Genomic DNA, 23557 nt, shown 5'->3' with positions numbered 1-23557 from the left:
CCGCGCCCCGCCCCGCCCGCCGCCCTCTTCTTCCTTACCTATCCCTCCACTCGGGGGCGCCGGGGTGCAGCGCACGGTCCCTGGCAGCGGAGCGACCCCCGCGGTGGACAGCGCCGGGCAGGGGCCGGACCTCCCTGAAGCTTGGCTCCGCGGACAAGTGAGAGCGAGTCGCCCCTGTCTGAGTCTCCGGTTCCGCACTTGGACCGCGAGGAGTTTAAGCGATAGTAGAGTTATCTGGAAAAAGGTGGGCGGATTTTCATTCTTGCGGGGTCTAGGATGTAAGAATCGTCAGGTCCTTGGATGGTGCAAAGCCAGACAAGCAGCTGCTTGCATCTTTACCTCCTTTGAAGCAACGACCCTGTCGTCTATCCATCCAGCAGCCCAGCAAGTTCTGGAATGAGCCAAAGCTTTAACGAACATTTTGTGAATACGTAGGTCCAACGGAGTCGAATGCATTCTCTCTATACTAAGAGAGAATGGAATGTCCAAAATGCCTTAAACCACCACAACAAAAAGTCCCATTTTTCTTAAAAGGCTAATATGTTTTCCAGAACAAACCACTTAAACGCAAATAAATTTAAGTTTTTAAATGGCTCATAAAAAGGAATTTGCATGAACAGAAGATAAGGTCTCTTTGGATTATTATGGGAAAGTTTCTGGTGGGGATAAATAATATCAGCTCCTTTTAATCCCAGTGTACAGATTACTAATGAGAAACACTCGTGTTTTTTTAAATCTCGTTTTCCACGAAAATGTATTTCTACATTACAAAACTCTCCCAGCTGTTAGGAGAATGCTCTTTTCAAGGGGTAGGTGCTATATATTTTTAAATATAGCAGTGATTTAACATTTCAGAATTTTTATTTTAAACTTGTGGAATCTAACGTTTAAGGAAAGTGCATACCACACAGGTGTGCAGGTTCAAGAATTTATGTCTCAAGAACACCTGTTGCAACCACCAATCAAGAAACAACATTGCCAGCAACCCAGAAGCCAACTTGTGCCCTTCCAGGCACAACTCCCTCCGAAAAATTATCATTTTCTTGACGCTTATGGTAGTCACTTCCTTGCTCGCCTCTTCCATCGTTTGTCTTCATTTGCTCAATTCTATGTTGTGAGATTAATCCGTGCGGTTTTCATGTGGCTGTAGTTTCCTCTCGTTGCTTTAGAGGTTTCCATTGTGTGCATATACGTTTTTAAAAATCCATTTTATTAATGGACATTTAGGTTGTTTCCAGGTTTTAGCTATTACAAATAGTGCTGCTGCGAACATTCCAGTCTCCTGCTGCACAAGTGCTCACGTCTTTGACACTTGGAATTAACAAAAATGGAAACATTTTCACCATTCTGGTACTAGTGGTGTTATCTCATTGGTTTGAATTTGCATTTCCCTGTGTCCTGCTGTGTTGAGCACCTTTTCATGTTTATTGGCCAGTTGGATTTTCTCTTTTGTGAAGTGTTTGTTTAAATATATTGTCCATTTTGCTTCTAGATAGTCTTCTGTTTATCGAATATATTCACTTTATTTTCCCACTATATATATTCCTCCACTCTGCTTTGCCTTTTCACCTTCATGTCTTTGATAAACATGTGTTCTTCATTTTCATATAGTGTAGTCTATCAATCTTTTCCTTTATTGTTAGCACTTTGTGTGTCCTGCTCAAGACATGTTTCCTACTCCTGGATTATAAAGTTTTTTTCCTATGTTATCTGCCTACCTTAGCCTTTCACGCTTAAGTTTTCAATCTACCTGGAATTGACTTTTGAATATGGTATAAAGTAGGGGTCAAGTTTCACCTGTCCATCAAATTGTCCTAGCACCAGATTTTTTTAGTTACATCAACAACATAATTGCTTTATTTTAAAAAGGAATGTAAACACTCCTAAAGGCAGTGAATTAGAAGCCACCTCTTCCTTATCTGTAGAGAATTTGAGGATTTTTTTTTTTAGGGAAAGAAACCATTATTTAAAAAAATTTCAAAATTAAAAAAATTTTATCATAATTATTTAAATCACTGGCATAAACATTCCTGACTTTGAATCACTAATAACCTTTAATAAATTTTTAAAAGCAAAAAAGATAATTTCAACTTAAAATATCTGGTCTTTACCTTCTTTCTGTTCTTATTTTTCCTAGATTTTCTCAAATAAAAATAAGCAAATGATTTCAAGAATTTTATCTTTAACCTGGTCTTCTCCCCTGAAATCCACTCCATATTCCTAGTAGTTTATGTATCTCTTCACGCACAGGTCTATTAAATTCAGTATGTTCAAAATCAAATTAAGCTTCCCAATCAGAGTAAGGATCATCATCCTAGCCTCTCAGTCTTTAAGACTTGGCTTCATTCTTTGACACTGTCTCTTTTTCCTTATCTTCCGTATCTAAGACGTCAGTTCTAATAATTCTAATTAGAAACTTCAGAAAGTCTTTAATATTTTTTATTCATTCCCATTGCTTCACTCTTAGTCCAGGGCTCCTCATCTTCAGGCCACTGCCCAGCCCTCCGCCCTACCCCTCTGTCAATAATGGGTGCCTGATATGTGCAAGACGTCATTTTGTCTGTTGAGGGGACAGTGTGCTAGAGTTCGTGTACAGACCGCTTGGGTACATCTCCCAACTCCGGATTCAGTGATGTCACACTGTTAACTGGAACTCAACAATGGTGGGTGTATTTATAATATTTACAACATGGGAATTGTCAGACACTACAAATCAAGTCTCACCCCCCACCAACACACCCCAGAACCAGCTGTCATTTACCAGTACATCACTAAATAGTTTGGAAGGGAGGAGCAGAGCGTGCTTTGGAATACCAGTAATCCTGGATGAACATGCATGGGGTCAGGCACCAGATATAGGTCCAATGTGGCTGATGCAGGACATGGTGGGCAATGAGATTGGATAGGGAGATTGTAGAAGGCCCGGGTCTTCAATGAGAAGCCACTCAGGATTTGGGGTGAGGGTCATGCTGGTTTGCTTGACTGTTCTTTCAGCAGCACCACTAGCAATGGGGATGTGCTAAAGACTAGGGATAGTCTTCACGTGGTTTGGTGACTTTAGGACACACCACTATACCAGGGTAGAGTTAAGTAATGAAATTCTCAATCGAACTGGAGAAGAACCAGCACTGCCAAGAAGACAACATGAATAGAGAAAGAAACTCTTCATCTTCAGATCATTAACCCTAGAAATTATGAAGTAGTCTGTTTTTATATTGATAAACATTTTATTCTAATATTATAGTAATAATTCAAGTGCAATTTTCTTTGAAAAGTCAACTCTGTTAAACAAAACTTGTTAAATATCTTTCATCAAACATAGCATACTCTTTTTAATCCCCTATCCGAGTCAGAGCCATGTAGCAGAGATAATATTCTTTTAAAAGCCCACTACATTTTGTTATTGCTAAAAAATCTGAATTAGTTGTCAAGGTCTCAGAAGCAGTGATTAATTAACTTTTGAAAGCTCTACCAGATATTCTGACATAAAATCATGAATCCAGATATCTGTGTCTGGCAGTGATGTGTCCACTAAATAGACCACTACTTTCCGGTCCCAAGGGTTATTAGTATTTTCGATAACCGTCTGCACCAATGCCACCAGAGGTTTCTTCTCCACATGATTTCGAAACACCATCGAAGCCTCCTCGGACCACTGGTTGCACTTCACTCCTAGGAGAAAGACAGGGTGTTCACAGAGCAGTGAGGGTCAAATAAGTCTTTCTTTGATCCATTGTAATAGAAAACTATTTAGTCAATTCCAAAGCAGCTTAAACATACCAGGTTAGACTTGCCTAAAGAGTTGCTGAACAATCTCAAAGCAGTCCAGCTTGTAGCTTTTCTATTCTGTAGGGGGTTATTTATGTAAACCTTTACCTACAGACACAGTTTCATTTGAGATTTAATGCTGTATTATAAAATGAAGTTATAATAATTACTGCCCATTTCCCTACGTCAAGCATATGTAAATTTAAACTGATAATGGAGATATATAGGGGGAATAAAATATATCAATGATATTTCTTTTACAGATTTTTTCCTGATGAACCAGATATAGTAAAAAATATACATACAGTATACTAATTTTTCAAAATTATATACAACATCATGTCAAAAGCACTGGATTGAAAGTCTGGAGACTCAGTTACTATTTCCAGCTCTTCTTCTATCAAGTGGTCAGATCTTGGGCAAATCAGTTATCTCTCAGGCCTTGCTTTACTTATAAACTGACTGGACCAGATGAATTTTAAGTCCCATGTAGTTCTAAATCCTTATGACTTTTAAATTTGAGAGATCAAGTTGGTGACCTTTAAATTAGGTTTTAAAACAAAATTGAGACAAGATGTATTTTTCAAGAAATATTATTAAACTAAATTAAGCCCACATATATTTGATTAAAGTATAAATTGTGCCCCATAGTGAAGAAGGTCTGAGAGTTTCACATATAATTTAAAGGACCTGCTATCTATATAGTAAGTGGGCTAAATTCTTGGATTATCAAGAATTTCCCACAAAAGAAGCCTATAATAGTCTCTAAGCTGTTATTTCCTGATCTGTATAATATTGATAGTAACAAAACCTAAACCTCCTAGTGTGGAGAGAATTTAATGGAATGAAGTAGCATGTAGAGTGAGCACCAGTGACTTTAGCCACAGTGCTGGTGATGGGGATGACGGTGCCACACACTCATGCCTCACAGAGGCTCCTTCTCTGGACATTTTGATTGTCATGTTTCACAAAATGTGTTGTTAACAAACTCTGAGCATTAAAACGCAAAAATGAAAAAAATGTAACTATTAAATCTGAAGGAACCATTTGAAGGTTTGAGTTCAAAGCAGATCAATGGTAGCCATACTATGTGCAAGATGCCATTTTTAATTTATACCCAACTACCATGGGAGTTTCCTTTAAATTCTAGTAGGAGACACAAATACTTCAAAAATAAGGATATATATGTATATATCTCCAATAAAAGCCGGTCAATAATTAAAAGACAAATCTACATACATAATCGATTTCATTTCTGAAATCAAATCACTTCTGCCACTGTGCTAAGTGTAAGGGGTGAGCAGGGGTGAGGAATCAAGGTGGTACCACGTGGTCACAATTCCCCTTCTCCCAGCATAGAAAGACACAGCCCCCGAAGACAGGAGGTGTCTACACCCCTCAGCCCTTTTGGCCTTCACACCCCTCTAATGCTGATAGGCCTCTCGATGGAGATTCATCTAACTGCTCAGGCTACCTACTGGTGGAGAGCACATAGAGAAGCCACCAACATTCGAACTGCTTTTATGAAAGATAAACAGAAATCTCATTAGAAATATTACAATTACGTTCCACTGTACGCCTATTATTAACTTAGCTACTCAAATTTTAGTGATAATCACTAGGCTGGTGTAAATGTGGTGAAATCATACACAGTCACCCCAAAAGTAGAGAAAAAGTGCTAAATAAAGAAAGCAAGATGCAATATTATACCTGTACTAAGAGTACAACTTTAGAAATAAACTCATGTGAAACCAGAGACAGAAAGGAACGTGTTAAAACAGAAACAGCAGATATAGTGGGAGGGCATGACTGTGAGAGATCGTTAAAAATTATTTCCATTATGGAAGGAAGTTGTTTGTGCAAAAAAAAAAAAAAAAAAAAGTTATCACAATGAGCCAATGATTTCGTACTTCCTAAGTACTCAAGACAAAATGACAATATAAACTATGTCGTGGCATTAGTTCAAATTCCACAGAAATTACCTGCTAGTTGAGCTGTAACTGCTTGGAATGGCAGCTTTCGGAACATGTCTGCTAGGGGCTGTACTTTCCTTATGTTGACTAATTCGTGCTTGCCATAGTCCAGCTCATACACGGATACCAATCCATTGGTCAGGATTCCTTTTAAAAGCACCCTGTGCCATCTAGACAAACAAAGGATTAAAAAGGAATAAAAAACACACAAAGTCAACACCTGCTTTAAGGGTAACATCTTATGATAGAAAGAAAAATTAATATGTTTATCAAAATATAAAACTATACTGTCATAGTTTTTAAAGTGATTGCTTCTTCTTTTTCCAAGGCTACTATTCCCTGCTTTGCCATTGGCTTAACCGATGGAATGTGCTCACTCGACATCCTTTTACAGGCCTCATGGAACTAAAGGAGAAGGAAACAATCTACTGACCATCACTAAGCAGATTGAAACAAATGCCATGGAGGATGTTCAAAACTACCATAATGGATCCCTTCACTCTGACAGGGAGATGGGGGATGGCCACATGTTGGGACAAGGTACATGTGTAGAAGATGGAAAGAGGGAGGCAGGGAGGACCATGCCAGGCTGAAGACATGGAAGATTCTACAGGGTATGGTGGTTTGAATCAGAGCAAATACTACAGCATAGCTAAAAGGTGGAACGTGTGGAGAAATGGAAGAGAAAGTCAGACTGGAAAGGGAGGTTGGGAAGAGATTACAAAAAATTTTTAATGGAAAGTTGAATATTTTAATTAGGCCAAGTAAAGACATTAAAAAAAAAAGGAAACAAAAACCAAAATCTAACCCACAACCTAAAACAAAAAACCCAGAAAGGGTAGGAAACTATGGAGGAAGATCAGTATTTAAGGTGCCAGGAATTCACACAATTATACTTTCCCTCTCTGGGCCTACATCATCATCGTCAAAATTAGAAAAACCTAGACTTCGAAGTTCAGGTACGAAGGATCATTTTAAAGTCCTATAGTCTTGATTACATGATTAAAGAGTGTTATTACTCTAAGGAAAGGAAGGTTGTTCGTAACGTCTCAAAGGAAAGTGTCTATGGAGGTGGTCTCTGCTCCTGAATAGTGTGAGGCAGGCTCTGTCTCAGGAGGCAGACCCTGCCACCCTCTGAAACAGGTTTATCAGCATCAAGCCCAGTGGAACAGCAGGCCCTGCCCTGCAACACACTGCCCAGCTGAGGCTGGACAGACTGGACCGACTCTCCAGCCAATGTACATCTAATAGAGAATGGGCACAGGAAACCTATACCGCTGCTACAGGATGAACTACACAGTAAGAAAGCTACAAAGAGGCCAACTCTAAACACTGTATGTGACCAGGGGCTTCTGGCAGATACTCCAGAAACCTTTAGATAAGCCCAAAGTGCAGCAAATGTTAATCCATGAGTTACAGAGACAACAGGCACACAAAAAGATATCACAGTAAGTATATCAGCTTAGGGGGCCAAACTTCTGAGATCAAGTCCCACCTGAGTTGGGCTATTTTTCAATTGTGTCACTTGGGCTCTTTAACGTCTCTGAGCCTCAGTGATCTCATGTGTAAGATATTTAATTTTAATTCACTTGCAGAAATATTATATATAAAATGCCTAGCACATTACTTGGCATATAATAGGTGCTGGTAAATGGTAGCCATTAATATTATAATAGTTATTATTAAAATGACGATAACCTGTGTAAATAGAAGAACTTCAGACCAAATTAAAGAGAAATTTTCACATGTGGAAATGCCAGTTTGGGACAGGTTGTTAATTTAAGTGCAAAAGAAGATGAAAACATTTGGTTTCCACTAATAGCACTGTCTTTAAATTGTACAGGCCAAACGACAGTGATCTGTGCTTTTAGTCTATAAATAAGAGGTACAAAGCAGTGAGGAGAGAGCCATCAGAAAACTTTTGTGTGGTATTTCTATTTAGCTTTCAATTTTCAAAATTAATAGCTTAAATAAAGGCTTCTGTTTTGACTAGATTTCCAATTTCAGTGCAAGTCTGCTTGTGAATCACCTGGAGAGTTTGCTAAAAACTCAGATTCTGGGGTTCTACCCCCAGATATTCTGATTCAAGATGTCTGGGGTGAGGAAAGAGAATCTCCACTTTTTAAGAATTTTTCCAGGTTATTCTTAGCCAGTATAGATTTGGAAACCACTGTAATCAGAAATGTATCCAAAATTTCGACATCTTCACTTACTATAGTTGGGAACAAGGTTTCATAAATAGTCCTGGGTTGTAAGCAAGACAGAAATTCTAAAAACTTTACAGTGATGCAGTTCACAAAGTTTTTTAAAAATCAAATAATCTGTTCTTATCTAGAAGATGTCCCTTGAGTATCTAGTGACAAATTAATTGGTTAAAGCCCAAGAGTCTTGGGGCAGGACCGCTGGACACACCTGTTGGGGGTGGAGTCTGATGCCCCACACTGCAGGCCTCCAGTTTATGGGTTCACCTCCCCCACAGAGCGCTTGCCTACAAGTAGGACCCCACCCCCACCAGTAATCATCATTAATCCGCCCCTCGGATAACAGGTAACATTGGTTTGGTTTTAACTGTGATGAAATTATCCTCTAAAGAATTCTGATTGAGGCAGATTTATACAAATAATGTTCCCATACTTAAACCCATTTATGCCTACGATTATAAATAATTTGACATAGTAAAAATGCTCTTTTGAAGATAAAAAAGCTTGCAACATATAAGTTGAATGCTTTTCAGAATGAAAACTACCGTACTTTTAAGAATTAAAAATTAGGTTTTTTTCTACCATGAAAGTAACAAAATTTTATAAATGCTTATACTTGCTATCTTGAGAAAGAATGAAAGCATTTTATAGAAAAAATAAGCAGTTTGAGCTTCCAAACTGAGTTTGGGTGTGTATATGTGTGTTGTGTGTGTGTCTGAAGTGGCGACAGTTTCTTGTGTTCAGCATCATCGAATAAGCTTGGTCATTCCCCCTAAGAAAGCTGGCCAAGGGGACGGGACAGGGGCAGTGATGCCATTTTCCAGGCCTTCCGAGACCTGAGTGCAGAGTGTAGAATATAGTGCTTGGGTTTCACTGGGGTGAAACCAGCACATACATCAGGAAAGGGCTTCAGAAAAGGAGGAGATGGATCCAAATGTGAAAATACAAGAAAACAAATGGAAGTGCTAAATGTAAGGAATTATGGTTCTCACTGTCCAACAGCCAAAGAGTAGTGAAACATGCATTGTTGTCCCTTATTAAAGGTGGCACAAGCTCTCTAGGAGGCAACTGACAACGTACATCAAGACTATTTAATCAAACAATTCCTCTTCTCAGAATCTATCTTAAATAATCAGAAATGCGAACAAAGATTTATGTGCAACATTATTTATAATAGCAAAAAGTTGAGGAGAAAAAATTCCTACATAACAAAAGAGAATGATAAGTTATGATTTCTCTATATGATGGATGATTATTCAACCATTAAAAATGTTTATGAAAAAATTTTATCGCATGAAAAAGTGTTCACAAGGTTATATCAGGTAAAAAAGTAAGTACAAAATTATGTAATAATGATCCAACTATATAAATATGCATAAAAAACTAGAAGAAATTCATAAGTAGTTGAACAAGGGTGGTGTCTGGTTGGTTGATTTTAATTCTGTATACTTTTTTATATTAAAAATTTTCTACAATAAACATCTTATTTTTAAAATTAAAGTTATTGATTTATAACTTTAATTTTAAAAATTAAAAACTGTAATTTTCAGAATAAACAGCTATTGTTTCTAATAGAAAAGTAGAAAAAACATTCAAACTTTTACTTTAGATAGAATTATATTTTAACAGAAATGCGGTCACTATAGTTGTAGCTAAATCACATCATTTTAAATATTAGAAAATTATTCATTAGTCTCATTTCACATTCAAAATTCCCATTCACGCAGTTCAGTCCCCCTGCAAGGATTAAGGACTCTTGGTATCACTCTACACATTTTTCTTAGGAGTAGAATAAAATGCTTTGTCCAAGGACCTACTTATTTTCCACTTTTGCGGCATACACTTGATCTTTTTCCACTGCTATGTGGCGCTCTTCCGACACACTGTAATACAGAATCATTTCTTCCATCAGAACTTCCAACTTATGTATCTCTTGCCATGGCTGGATGACAAAGTAGCCCGGGTGACAGGCCACAGGCACATACACATCCATGTGTTCCCCTGGCTTTGACAAGTGGACAGGAGGTGGCAGTTCCTCCATGGAGAAAGAGCTGGTGTGGTCCACCATGGACTTTTTGATGACATCTGTGAGGCTCTTTTTGAAATTCTCTCCAGCATGGCTCACAATGGGGGTGTTGCCACTTTTGCTGCTGGGAGAGCTACCTCCACTGGATATGGCACTCAAAAACACATCCTTCTGATGCTTCCACAAGTCTGCATTTGTAATCTGGCGATTAATACTACGATGGGGATCAGGGAAGTTCTTAGGAGTGAATAAATAAACATGTGCGATTCTTCTGGTTTCATCCACTTTTGTAACCTTCGGAAAACACGCAAAAACAATTTAAGAAATCTGAGTTCACATTGAAATCAGAGAGGTGGTTATAATATTAACGTTATATATCAAAACACAGTATTTTACACACACACACACACACACACACACACACACACACACACACACCCCCTCCACCCAACTTCCTCAAAGCCATTTTAAGGTCAGATGAATTATCTATCATAGCTATTATCGATGAATAAGCTCTTACGTAGTCTAGAAACCAGTAGCAAGCTTATGGAAGTGAAAAATTTGCTGACTTCTAAAATCGTTGAGAATACTTTTATAACTTGCTAGTTGTCATTATCACTGAGAGGAAATTACATATCGTGACTTAAAATTTTTTTTTAATTAATGACATTTTAAAACACTCAAAATAGAAACAACAGTAAGTATAATGAATCGCCATGTGCTCATCACCCAATTTCAACAATAAAAAATAATCATAATGGGAAAATGTCCTATAATCGTTCTACTTAAGGCTGGTGCACCCTCAGATTGGGAAGGGAAGAGAAAAGCTTTGACATTCACCATACCTTTCGGGACCTCTGGTCTAAATTCCTTGTGTGGTCCTAATATCTGCTCTCACCCCTGAGAGAAGAGGAACCATGGGAGAAAAAATGGAAGAAATCTCCAGGCCGAAATTGCAGTTCTGCACCCTTTGCCCAGGAGACCTTTGACTTCCTAGCTACCCCTTTCTGCCAGAGGGGTGAGTGTCTGTATGGGAACACCACACACTGATTACTGGAAGCGAACTGCTGAGTGTCCTAAAGGGCTGAGTGGCTGTTAATTCTTCTCGTCAGCTTCTCTGGTCTATCTTAGGAATGACCGAAAAAAGACACTTCTAGCTACATCTATCTTTTATCAAATTGGGCTAGAAACGAAAGACAAGAACATAGGCATAAAGACAGAAAGACTCCAGCAAGGCAATCCTTCTACAGTAACATGCTGAAATTTTTTTTCCTAGCAAGATGAATCTATTTAAATGCATTCTTTGGAGTGCTAAGGAAGTACTAACTGCTAATTAATTTTGATATTTATGATACAGAAGTACCATTTCAAAACTCAATCATTAAAAAATATTTTTATTGAGTACCCAATACCCTGGCTTTAGGATCTGAAAAAGTAGCTGAGAAAACAATGTTTATTATTATGTGGAAATTGAAGAATATAAAACGGTACCTAATTGTGTGGCTATATATTATGAATCTTAGAGGCATGTGAAGATAGAAAAGTCAATGTGAGCTAGAATAATCTAGAGATCTTCACGAAGCTATTTCTCAAGGATATGTCACTGTTAAATGTTCATATAAAATAATACTATTTGCAACAGTTAAATATCATCTCACATTTCTATTCTTGGAAATATGAACAATGATTTTATATGAAGATACAAAGGCACAGAAAAAAAAACAAGCTAGTGAAATAAAGCAGTTTAAGTAAGCTTTAGGAAAAGAGGCAAAAACCAAGATTATAAGCAAATAATTTGTTTATAATCCATTTTACTTTAAAAAAAAAAAGAGGATTTACTTACCTGATTTTAAGAAATATTTACCAAGAGATATATGGTGGTGCCTCTGTTGGAAACTTAATTTCTTATCATGGTATAAAATAGGAGCAAGGAACCATCTCTGCTACTTTATTAATAATGGAAAGATTATATAAAGGGTTTAAAAATAATACTGGAGGTAAAAGTCTTAAATAAAACTTAAACCATGAAATAGCGTATCACTACACATGTAACCAACCTCTTGACTGTAAAAATGTGTCAGATGTGAAGGCATCAGTTTACAGTAAGATAAAATTCTTTCACAAAAACCAAATGAGCCCTTCTGCCTGACAGCTCCCTTTCTAAATATATCAAAATTAATAAGATAACTAACCTTAATGCTACAGTCCGAGCAATTCAAAACAGAATCTCTTAACCAAAGCACAGCATCTGGGGTCCACATGCCAATAGATTGTGGAATATCTGCTAAACAGCATTTGATGGCCTGAAAAGAAAACATGATGGAAAAGTGAACATATCACCTTAAAATAGGGACTTATGAGTAATGTCAATGTTATTTTCCCAGTAAGTCAGATGTTGCCAAGATAGAAAGCAAGCGATGACGATCACGGCACTCAGGCTGGAACATCTCCTGTGTTCCTGGCTCTGTTTGTGTTACTACTATTGTCTTTACTCCTGATACGAGTCAGGGCTTACACCAGGCACTTCACGTACATCCTTCTCACCGTACAACACTTCTGCATTACAGGCCGACACTGTGACCTCATTTTACAGATGGTGAACAGACTCAGAGAGACTAATTTGTGTCCTTTCAAAAAACTGAGAAGACAGAATTGGGATTTCTAGCTGGGTCTCCCATCTAAAACCAACTAAAAAAAAAAAAAATGAAGTGTCATTCGAATGAAAACTGTCTCTTGTGGCAAAAATCTTTTTGGAGGCTTCTGTGCTTCATACGGCATTTCATGTGTACCTTGTGGGTGCCGGGCATTTGTGCTCACCTTTGGAGGAGGTTGTAATGAGAGTTAAGGAGGGTAAGAAAAACTGAAATCCATAGACAGCTGAAAGCCTCATTTTCCCTAACACTTTTTACCTCCCACCATCACTGCACAAAGCTTCTGTAGAAGGGCTAACGCAGGGAGTAAAAAGTGACCCCGGGGACTCCCTTCGGTCTCATGGAAGGAAGCTTCAAGTTGATGGAGGCAGTTTTGTGAAGGGACGAAATCTGCTTCCAGGATTCCTGGGTTCCTTCTTTCTTCTCTGAGCCTCATCCTCCCTATCATGCCCTTCTCCCTCTGGGGCTCCAAGTCTCTTACTGCACCCCGTGGATAAGGTACCTTTCCTGGTGGGGAGGGGGTCACACACTCTCATTCCTGCAGGGCCAGGCAGGCAATGAGGGAGTGAGGTGGCCAAATGGGGCCAGCACACTGGACAGCATGGCCCTGCAGAGAAGAAGGCCACTCTCCAAGCTCCCACAGAGCACTGTCCCACGAAGGAGAGTGCTCACTACCATCAGATTTTCTGTTTTGTCAAGAGAAGCTAGAAGTAGGGATTTTTGTGTGAAATTTCAATTTTTAAATTTTGATTTTTAAACCTTGGCAACCAATCCACATTTTAAAACACTGTAAATGCCAAAAGCCCAAATCCAATATTCATGGGTTAGCTTTGGCCGACAGGCCATCGGTTTACTGGTCTGACTTAGACCTCTTGGGGAGATGCTGTTAGCCAGAGGCTTGGACTAGCTGGCTTTCAAGGTTCCCCCAAATTCACATCTATCAAACAAAGAATCTAGATAAGATTAATAGAAGAAAATTCTCATGGCTTTTAATGCTGTAGCACAAAGAAGGTACCACTGTGTGACTTTCAGTCAGAAGCAGTGGGATAGAGTCCCCTTCCTCTCCAGCCCAGAGAACTTTTCTAGCTAAGACTGGCCCTGGCAGATGTTCTAACAAGGGGTACGGAGGCCAGAGGTGTTATCAAGTGAAATAGCACCTAAAAGTCTAACAATTTTCAGTATTATGGCTGAGCAAAAACAAGAGTAAAGGTAATCTTGAAAATTGCTTCTCTGTAAGTCACTTTAGAAAAGGCAATGGTGATTGGAGTGAGAGAAATTATAAAAGCCATGATAATTATCGTCAAGTGCTTTTTATTCACCGTGTTTTGATGACATAAGGTATCTTCTGGCAAATATAAGTCAAGAGGCCTTTTGAAATTACAGAATGTCAAACAATTTTATTTTCGAAAAATGATTAATTTCTGTACAAAATCCTCTACTTCTCCCAAAGGTAGGAAATAGTTCTTAACAATTTTAACTAATTCAAAATTCTTATCATCTAAATTTTTATCAACAGAGGAAGGACAGGTTAATTTTTTTACTAAAATCTATGGGGAAAAGGTCATATAAGAAAATGATTAACTATAAACAGATATCTAAAGACAATCGCTACCTAATTAAACTAAGAATTCTGGAAGTAATATTTACATCAATAACCTGCGATTGTGTAGAAGTCACCATTGATATCTAATTGTTAAAATCGAACCTCTAACTAGACGACATAGCCTAATGACAACATACTTAAAAATAAACATTTATTAAACAACATTCTGTAAGTCTGACTAGACTTGTCTAAGTCAGCTGACTTTTCCATCTGAAAACCAGCGAACAACCACATCTGGATCGTTTCCAATTTTGTTACAGGCTTCCATCATTATTAAGAACAAAACTGAAAGAGGGAATCTCACAACCTGATTACTGATACATCCAAATCTCTTCCAGCACACCTCCCAGGCCTGCAGCATATAGTACCTGAGGTGGTATCGCAATCATTTCTTGTAGAAACCGAGAGGGAATTTCCCTGAGCTCAGACACTTTTACCGATGTCACGGTGCCAGAATCCAGGAACTGAACATCAAGAGCCCGGCTGCTGTGAACATTCGTGATCTGCAATGAAACAAGTGTTGGCTAATTCATTAGTACATCCAAAAGGTCAAGATGCTTCTGTGCAATTACATTTTGTTAACTCTACATTGCATATAAAAGGCAACAAAGACTATCTGTGTTATTAAATTTTCTCTTATTTTAAAATATTCTTACAGGTATCCTTTTAGAGTAGAATTGATTTCAACATCTAATTGTTAATTCATTTAATCAGTAATAATCACTAAACTAATAATAATCAGTAAAATTAATAAACAGTAATATTTACTATGTTTTCAATTCTAGGACATTATTGATTATAAAACAATTTGATGCATTATTATATACTGCTGATCATAAGAGGCAGTCTATTCTCCAAAATATTAAAATGTGAGGAAAAAAACTATTGTGTCTTAGTAATGAGGAAATAAATAGAATACAGAAACAGAGTTTTACTCATAGTAGGTAAATACCATATGTTTTTAAATCATAACATATTTTGTTATTTTATAGCTTCATCACCAGAAAACCTAATGATAATTTGTACCATTTGTCTTAACTAAAAAATTGAAATTCAGAAAGTTGGAGAGAGGTAAAATACATCCAAAGTAATAATTCAAAATTGGGAAAATTACACACCAAGGCAAAGCAATAATTACCTGTGATCAAATGGCAATCTCACAAAGTAAGATACTGAGTGCACCCTTAAATGACTATAATTTTCCTTAAGAAGCCATCATTGTGATATTTGCCATCATTGAACATAGTTACATCGGCGGAATATAGCCCCATGGGGATAATTATCTGGGCAGGGACTTCTGCCTACAACTGCGTTAACTGTAGATGAGAAGAAGCCAACGTCGAGTCTCAAGTAGAAGAATGAGATGGTCAGCTTTAGAAGCAGCAATATATTGCTGGTGGTAAGACTCGGTGAGGGTTTTGAATTGGACAGATTGGGTTTTAAATCTCATCTCTCTACATTCTAGCTCAATGACTTTCCTCATCAGTAAGAATGGAGATAGTAGAGTTTTGTGAAGATTAAATGAGATCAGTCATGCAACATTTAACAACGTTTAGTGTCTGGGAAATAATAAGCCTCATCAAACATTGAACATATTATTATTTGCAGTTATTTGCACTTTGGGTTGCTTACTCTAGTGGTATGGAGCTTAACTTGGAAGAAGAGAGAGTAAAGGCAGAGAAATGACTTGGTATGGTATTGCAGTGATCTAGACAAGAAATGACAAAGCTATAAAATTGGCATTTTGGTGATTAGTTGCACTAGGGGCTGAAGAAGATAGAGAAGACAAAGATAACTCTTAGGGAACAGCCTGCATAGCTACAAGAGTGGAGGTACCACCAAAACACAGACATAGGAGGAAGACAAGGATGGAGAAAGATAATTTTGGTTTCAGACATGCAGAGCTTGAGGAGTTTGTGAGATAGACAATTAGGCTGGCTTTGTTGCCCAAATCTGAAGCTCATCAAGGTCTGGAAAATGAATTTAGGAGACATTAGGACAGAGATGATAACTGAAACTCTGAGATGCGATTACCTAGAAGGATGTAGAGGCTGAAAAGATTGATGATCCAGGATAGAACTTGGAGACACTAACTGACACTTCAGTGATGGGGATGAGGGAGAGGTTTAGGTGAAAAATAAGAGAAGGAATCATTAGAGCATCATGAAGAAAATTAGGAGGATTTGATAATATGGTAGCCTAGTGAGAAGAGAATTTCAAGTTTCGACACTTGTTAGATGTAGCAAAGAGGTCTGGTAAAATAAGACCTGGAAGTTACTAATTAGATTGTGCAATTAAGGTGCTGTTGCAAGAACAGGCTCTCTGATGAAATGCAGGCAGAAGGCAAACAGCAGTGGCTGAGGACTGACTGGAAGGTGGGGCAGAAAGTGAACGCGGACTACTCAGGATGTGTTTGGAGGAAGAGTGATGGTAGGGAGAGGGATAGCCAAGGACTAGAACTGGCTGGATGTATGGAATAAGTTCAAAATGTACGGGCACTAAATAAAGCTTAGATATGTCAGGAAGAAAACATCATTTAAACACATGATCTGCTTTTCATTAATCACTTTTCTTTCCTTAACTTTCTACACACCACTAAAAGAATGAACATTTTTGCTACCTCTAAGGTAAACAATACATAATTTGATAATAATAAAAATAATACTAGATATTTATCTAAAGTATTTGAGCAAACACTAAAAAGGCATTTTTGCCAAAAAGGCATAACCTGATTCTACACATAGAGAATAGTTGAGAGATACTCTACAAAATACTGCTACTGTTCAAAAGGCCACAAAGCAACTGTCAGGTTGGAGGAAACCGAGAAGACATGAAACTAAGTACAACTTGGAGTCCTGGACCAGAAAGAAGACATGTGAGAGACAATCTGAGAAATGTCAACAAGTTCTGGACATTGGTTAATAATACTATACTGATGTTAATTTCCTGGTTTTGATAATGTTTATGCAAGATGTTAATATTTGAAGATGGTCAGTAAGGGACACATGGGAACTCTTTAAACTATTTTTGCAATTCTCTAAAAGTCTGAAATTATTTCAAAAGTTATAAATTAAGTATTTGTGCATTTATATATTATACACTGAACAGCACAGAGCTTTAAAATTCAAATAATGCCATGTTCTTTGTAATGAGTCATGCATGTATTTGAAGTTTATAGCTAAGCAGACAATTCTTGGTCATATAACATCGGACCTCATCCTTCTGACACACATTCACATTAATTACAATAATTACTTCAAAATTGCTGTTTTTGTTAAAATAGACATGACCAAGTTATATTTAAATAAAGGAAAAGTTGGTACAATTAAGTTATATAAATATTGCTATGTAGTATTAAAAAATCAATAAAGCAATGGTTTTTACTTTCCTATGGTTGGCTTCTTGGAGAATCTTATGAAAATTATGGATACCTTCCTCCCAAAGTACATAATACACACACTTATAAACACACACACAATTTTCAAGGACCCCTGAAAATAGAGGTTCTTGCATCTAGATTGAGAACCTCTGAAACAAAGGAAAAATAGTAAAAAATAAAATAAAATCAAGCCCAAGTTTGCAATTTTAGCAACTGGGAAAACTAGATATCAAAAAAAAAAAAAAAAAAGGAAAGATGTAAAAAGATAATAATAACAAAAAGAAAAAACCTACCTTTGAAAAACATATAGAAATATATGATAAAACATAATGAGACTCCTTTCAAATTCATAACTGAGCTTGCAAGAAAATAAGACAATTATTAGGAACTGGAAATGGAAGAGTATGTGAACATTAAAGCCAAAGCTGTTCTGGGCAGGAGGGAGGCCAGGAGGGTATGAGACTCCCTAAGGAAGCCGCAACTCTCACAGGGCTACAGCCTCAACGTAAGGGGAACTTTGGAGAGCAACTGGGCAATATTTAGTGCAGCTGAAGATATGCATTCCCTATACCCAGAAATTCCATTCCTACATATGTACCCTGGGAGATATGCACAGGAAAGTTCATAGTAAGCGCTGTTACCTAAATATCCACCATTGGGAGAATGAAGTGGTAACACTGACATATTCATACACTGTTATATCATACAGCAGTGAAAACAAATGAACTAGAGCTACACATATCAACATGGATGAATCTCACAAACATAAAGAATGAAAAAGTATGTCTCAGAAGAACCAATACATTTTACTATTCACATACATTTTTAAAATATTTATTCGTTTAGTTATATTTTACTCATTTTTTACTATATTCTATATACATATTCATTTCTATATTTCCACCACCTATATATGAAAACATATAGATAGTAAAAATGTGTGCATATAGATACACATATAGTAAAAGAATAAAGAAATGAATAGGAATGAGGAACATCAAATTCAGCTGGCTGCTCCCCCAGGGGTGGGAGAAGAAAGGGGGTGCATGGAGGGAATGTCGATCATGTTGGTCATGTGTTACTTCTCAAACTGGCAATGAGTACATAGGTGCTTATTCTATTTTTTTAAAAACTTGTTTGTATATCTGAAATATTTCATAATAAGTTTAAAAAAAGTCAAGTGACTGATTTTACCTCAACTCGTAACCATTTTCCTTTGCAATGGAAGAGGCAGATTTTCCCACAGAAGGGTAAGGAAACGAAGTACTCTGAGGTCATGTGCTACAAAACAGAATTGCATGACACTTTTATTACTCTTAGCAAAGAGTATATTGCTACACCATTAGAAAAACAACGCTGTGGCACAGGCCAACTATTTCACCCATATGTAATCAGTGGATGCAGGGCATGTCCGAAGGGTTATAGAATTTCTGCCTTGTTTCTCATACATTTGTTGATGGTGGTGATCTATTCTCCTTCCTTGCACATGGCTTATAAATCAGCTCTGTTAAAATATCTGAAAATGTCAGTGTGGAGGTCAGCATGATTCATCCAGGGTCTGGTACCATCAGTTAAACACAAAGAGAGAGGATGAATCTGACAAAGGAGAGGCCAACAGGCTGGATGAAAGTGAAGAGGTCGGGCTAGCTGTCCAACCTAAGACCTCTTCTTTTCATCTTTTTACAGATAGATTCAAAAATAAGATTTTATTTCCAAAACAAATGTTATCAACACAAATATGGATATCAGTGCCAGTGAAATGCCAACACATGATGGCGTAGGTCTCTTCGACCTCCTCTTCTGTTGTAGCTTGAAGCTGGGGACTTGCCATGGTCTCTTTCCTTCAGGGTGAATGTGTGTATTCCCCCCACAGCTAATGTCTCCACTCAGGTAACAAGAGTACTAGGGACTATGAAGAGTGCATTTCACTGCCATAGGTCATAAGCACATACGTGCAAATGAGTCACTGGAATCAGCTTCTCTGGGTGTCTCAGATTTCTCCAAGACAGATTAACAAATCAAACTTAAGTAATATATATATACCTAAAACATCCATAACACAGAAAGAGATAAAGCTATAGATCTAATGCCTCAATTCTAGGCTGTAGTTTGAATACAGGTTTAACCTGATTTGGCAAGTACTTTGGATTACCTATTCTACGTAAGACACTGGATTAGGTACTACAGTATCTAAATGAACTAGGTACTTACCAGTGCCAGGTAAAGCTCGGTCTCTGCCTTCAAGAAGCCTACACTCTAGTACAGCAATAAATCCCCAAATAGTCAAAACTTGATGCTGCTGTGTAAGTGCCATGAGGTGCTCTGTGTGCTTTGCAGGTTAGAGGGAAGGGTTTAGGTCCAGGGACGAGAGGGCGTGGGTCGAAGTGGCATTAGGGTTTAGTCACTTGGGAACTACAGCACATTCTGGATTATGACTATAATGTCCTACTAGAGGTAAGGAAATCACCTTAGAACCTTAAAACAAAACCTCTACATATCCTGATTCAGAAAAGAATTATCAGGGGGATCATTTCATAAGCTATATAAATGTCTAACCAATGTACTATATGCTTGAAACTAATAATAAAATAAAATGCTAAAAAAAAAAAAGAAAAGAATTAAAGAGTAAGATGCTTTTTAAATAAATTTCAATTGTAGAACCACATATACCACATATACTGAGGTGGTAGGTTCTCAGGGACTGTAAAGAGCTTGGGAGTGATGCCTTAGAAGTCTTATTTTACTCCTAAATTCCACAGTCTCACCTTTGCCCAAGGCAGAGGAGCCAGCTGGCTCTAGCAGACAGACACAGGCAGCTGCACTTAGGATCATCAACTGCGCCTTGTAAATAACAAACCTACTGGTTGTTGAGCACTTAGTATGTGCCCCACACTGTGCTAAGCAGTCTTACGACTTCTCCATGCGACAATCCTATGGGTACATACTATTATTATCCTCATTTTACAACGCAGAAACCAGTGGGGTGTTGTTGGTTTTTGTTTTTTTGTCTTTTGTTTTAAATTATGCAGTCTATGGTTCTTAACCCCTATTCTAGAAATTCTACCTCAAACTATTCAAAAGCTACTCATACAATTTAGTGACCACTCTGATTTGCAATTTTAAGACAATTTTAGAGGTGGATGATGCTCTGCCATACCTTACAATGGAAGTAGTCTTCTATCTTATGCAGAAGGTCATTGAGCTTGTTCAGACCCTTACAAGGTACCTGGCAGTAGAGTGTGCCATCAGAGCAAATATTAGTTACTCTGACATTTGTGTACATGGCATCAACCTGGAAGGAACAAAGGACACATCAAGGGTGCTAGAGAACAAAGCTTGGCTTTTACCTACCTAAGGGGTATCTACCTAAATATCTCATTAAAAGTCTTTGTATTTTAAAATCTTCTAAGCTGGAGGATAGATAGGATAGAATGAAATTCATAACTTAAATGTAAAAAACTAATTTAGATACCTCTTTCCAAAGGAATATCTGATATCATTTGTGTCAGGCACAAAGTTGATATTTTATATACATTAACTTATTACCACTTTCCATCGTCTGAAAAGCTGACAATATCCTTAACTTTATTTTATCCCCATTAATTTAGAAAAAGGATTATTACATAAAGCATATTTTTGCAACATTAACAGAAATAAAAATAGAAAACTCTCACCAAATAAACCCATTATCAGTCTACTTTCCAATCTATATCCACAGGCAACAAGAATTTTAGTAATTTTTAAAAATTGCAATCACAGTAAAGGTTTAATTTTAGCCATTTTTAATCAGATCCTAATATAAAGACAATTCACTGTTGTTCTACTTTTCCCAATGTAGCTATGAAGCTTTTAACATGATCATTTTTAATATCTCATCCTACTCTTTAAAGAGGCTGTTCTATAATTTATTTAAAGGTTTCCTTCTTTGTGGACATTTATGTTCTTCACATTTTAAAAATGTTAATGTTAATAATTTAAGAAATATCTTTATTAATCTAATTTTCCTTTCTTTTGTACTATCCTTCCCTATTAACTTTGCAAAATAATTCCATATAAAGTTAATATATGCTCATTGTAAAAACTGCAAAATTAAAAAATTCCAATTCCTAATAATTACTTTTTATGTTTTGGCATTTTTCTCCCTTTCCAGCCCTCCCCTCCCCTTTTTCTCAATACATGTGTAACCTGTGTCTATGCAGTGTTAGTCTAAAATCTACCACATTCTTTTCTGATAACCTCCTTTCCTACAATGTGCGTTAACAGATGACAACAGTGGGCACAGTGGTACCTGAAGGTGAACCTCTAATGACTGATCACATATAGCCTTTAAGCAGGTAGCATTGATATTGACGTCATCATCTCCTGAGGTATCGTATAGAACAACAAGTGGAATATCAGCTTTTTCAAGTATTTCCACTGCAAAGATCTTCCCACAGGTTAAGGATTCAACCACCTTCACTAAACCAGGATCATCACTTAGAACTTCCAACCCTAGAAAATATCAAATATTTAAATTTCTACTTAATTAGCAGAATCATTTTAAGATGGATAGATTGATTGCATTTTTTGGCAACTTATTACAATTATGAATCTACTATAAATTCTTAAATTTTAGAGGGAAGCTTTGTTTTACAATTTTCTTTATATAGCCTACCTTTAGGTTTTCAGATATGTTATAATGTGACTGCCTGTTTTGAATGATTACACTAAGGCAGGCAATCTTAAAACAAGAAGAAAATTTGATGATCAATCAGAACTTCTACCTTGGCAGAAACAGCCTTCACTTTATATATAAACACATATAAAAACAACAAAAAAAAGACTAATACATATGTTACCAAATTATGTTGCCAGTCATATACTTGGAATATTCTTCCTAAAAATATACCTTTGACTTTTTTAATTTTCTAAATATACACAATTATTTCTTTCTTATTAAATAAACATGCATTCACTGGAAATTTAGACAATAACTTTTTCTTTCTTTCTTTCTTTTTCTTTCTTTTTCTTTCTTTTCTTTCTTTCTTCCTGTACACCAAGATACCAAATAATTTCCTGACTTATCATAGAAAGATTAGTGTTTAATATAATATGGGTATCAGGTGAATTTTATTGTAGTCTAATTATTCTTTAAATTCTTTGAAAATTGTAATTCAATGTATCACATATGTGACGACTCTAAATTAATCTACTAAAATTAGCTCATCATATCCCCAATGGTACTATAATGTCTATTTCTATATTTTTCCCCCTTTAAATCCATAAACAAAAGCTCACAGACTCCCTCTGAGCCACCTTTCTCTCATTCTTGTTCTGTTCTCCAGACATATAACTTTATTGCTTTTATCAAACCTTTCATTTCAGCATTCCAAATCTTGTCCTATGCTCTTGATAAGTTCTTTGCAAAACTAATTCCCACAGGTTTGTAACAGGCTTTTAAAATTACTTGAGATTTATCTCACAAATAGAGTCAAACCCAGCTTCTCTGACACAGACTTATCCCTGATAGGAAGGAGGGATTTCTTAACAGGGCTAATTTTCATGAAAGAATTTGGATCATTTTCTGAACTGAGCTCAGGGTCCCCTGGCATTACGCATACACATTTCAATGCCGTTCTTCATCGTTAACATGGCCACTGCATCCTCCATACTTTCCAGTTATCCCTACAATGCCACTCTCACACACGTGCATTCCTCTATGCTTCCCTGAGGAGGAAAGACCAGCACAGTGATATATCGACTGTGCCAGAGACTGAACATGACCTACAGCTGAACTAGCGTTTGGACACACGAGGGTGTGTTACTTGGTAATAAGCAGCACCCACAGAGTCCATCTCAGCGGGAATGAAGCGGAGAGCCACTTTACAACATGTTGAACATGATTTAAACTGATCAGATCCCAAATACAGGGCCTCCAGCAGTTGTTACTATGGCAGTTAGAACAACAACAAAAAAC

The 23557-nt window shown here is 37.1% G+C and overlaps 1 protein-coding gene across 1 annotated transcript in view; it reads right to left on the bottom strand.

Annotated features, from left to right (window-relative positions):
- Nucleotides 1-3207: 3207 nt before the first annotated feature.
- Nucleotides 3208-23557, bottom strand: part of TDRD7 (tudor domain containing 7) — a 60538-nt gene continuing 40188 nt past the window's right edge. The window contains exons 12-19 of the mRNA XM_023534232.1: nt 21890-22095; nt 20759-20893; nt 18796-18882; nt 14591-14725; nt 12161-12271; nt 9760-10262; nt 5751-5911; nt 3208-3672 (exon numbers count right to left, since the gene is read on the bottom strand). Coding sequence (XP_023390000.1) covers nt 3449-3672; nt 5751-5911; nt 9760-10262; nt 12161-12271; nt 14591-14725; nt 18796-18882; nt 20759-20893; nt 21890-22095 — 1562 coding nt within the window. The 3' untranslated portion in view covers nt 3208-3448. The remainder of the gene's footprint in view (nt 3673-5750; nt 5912-9759; nt 10263-12160; nt 12272-14590; nt 14726-18795; nt 18883-20758; nt 20894-21889; nt 22096-23557) is intronic.

The sequence above is a fragment of the Pteropus vampyrus genome, unplaced genomic scaffold, assembly GCF_000151845.1.
Source record: "Pteropus vampyrus isolate Shadow unplaced genomic scaffold, Pvam_2.0 Scaffold123, whole genome shotgun sequence".
Classification (NCBI taxonomy): Eukaryota; Metazoa; Chordata; class Mammalia; order Chiroptera; family Pteropodidae; genus Pteropus; species Pteropus vampyrus.
The sequence above is the reverse complement of the archived record's forward strand: the minus strand, read 5'-3'. Positions and strand labels throughout refer to the sequence as shown.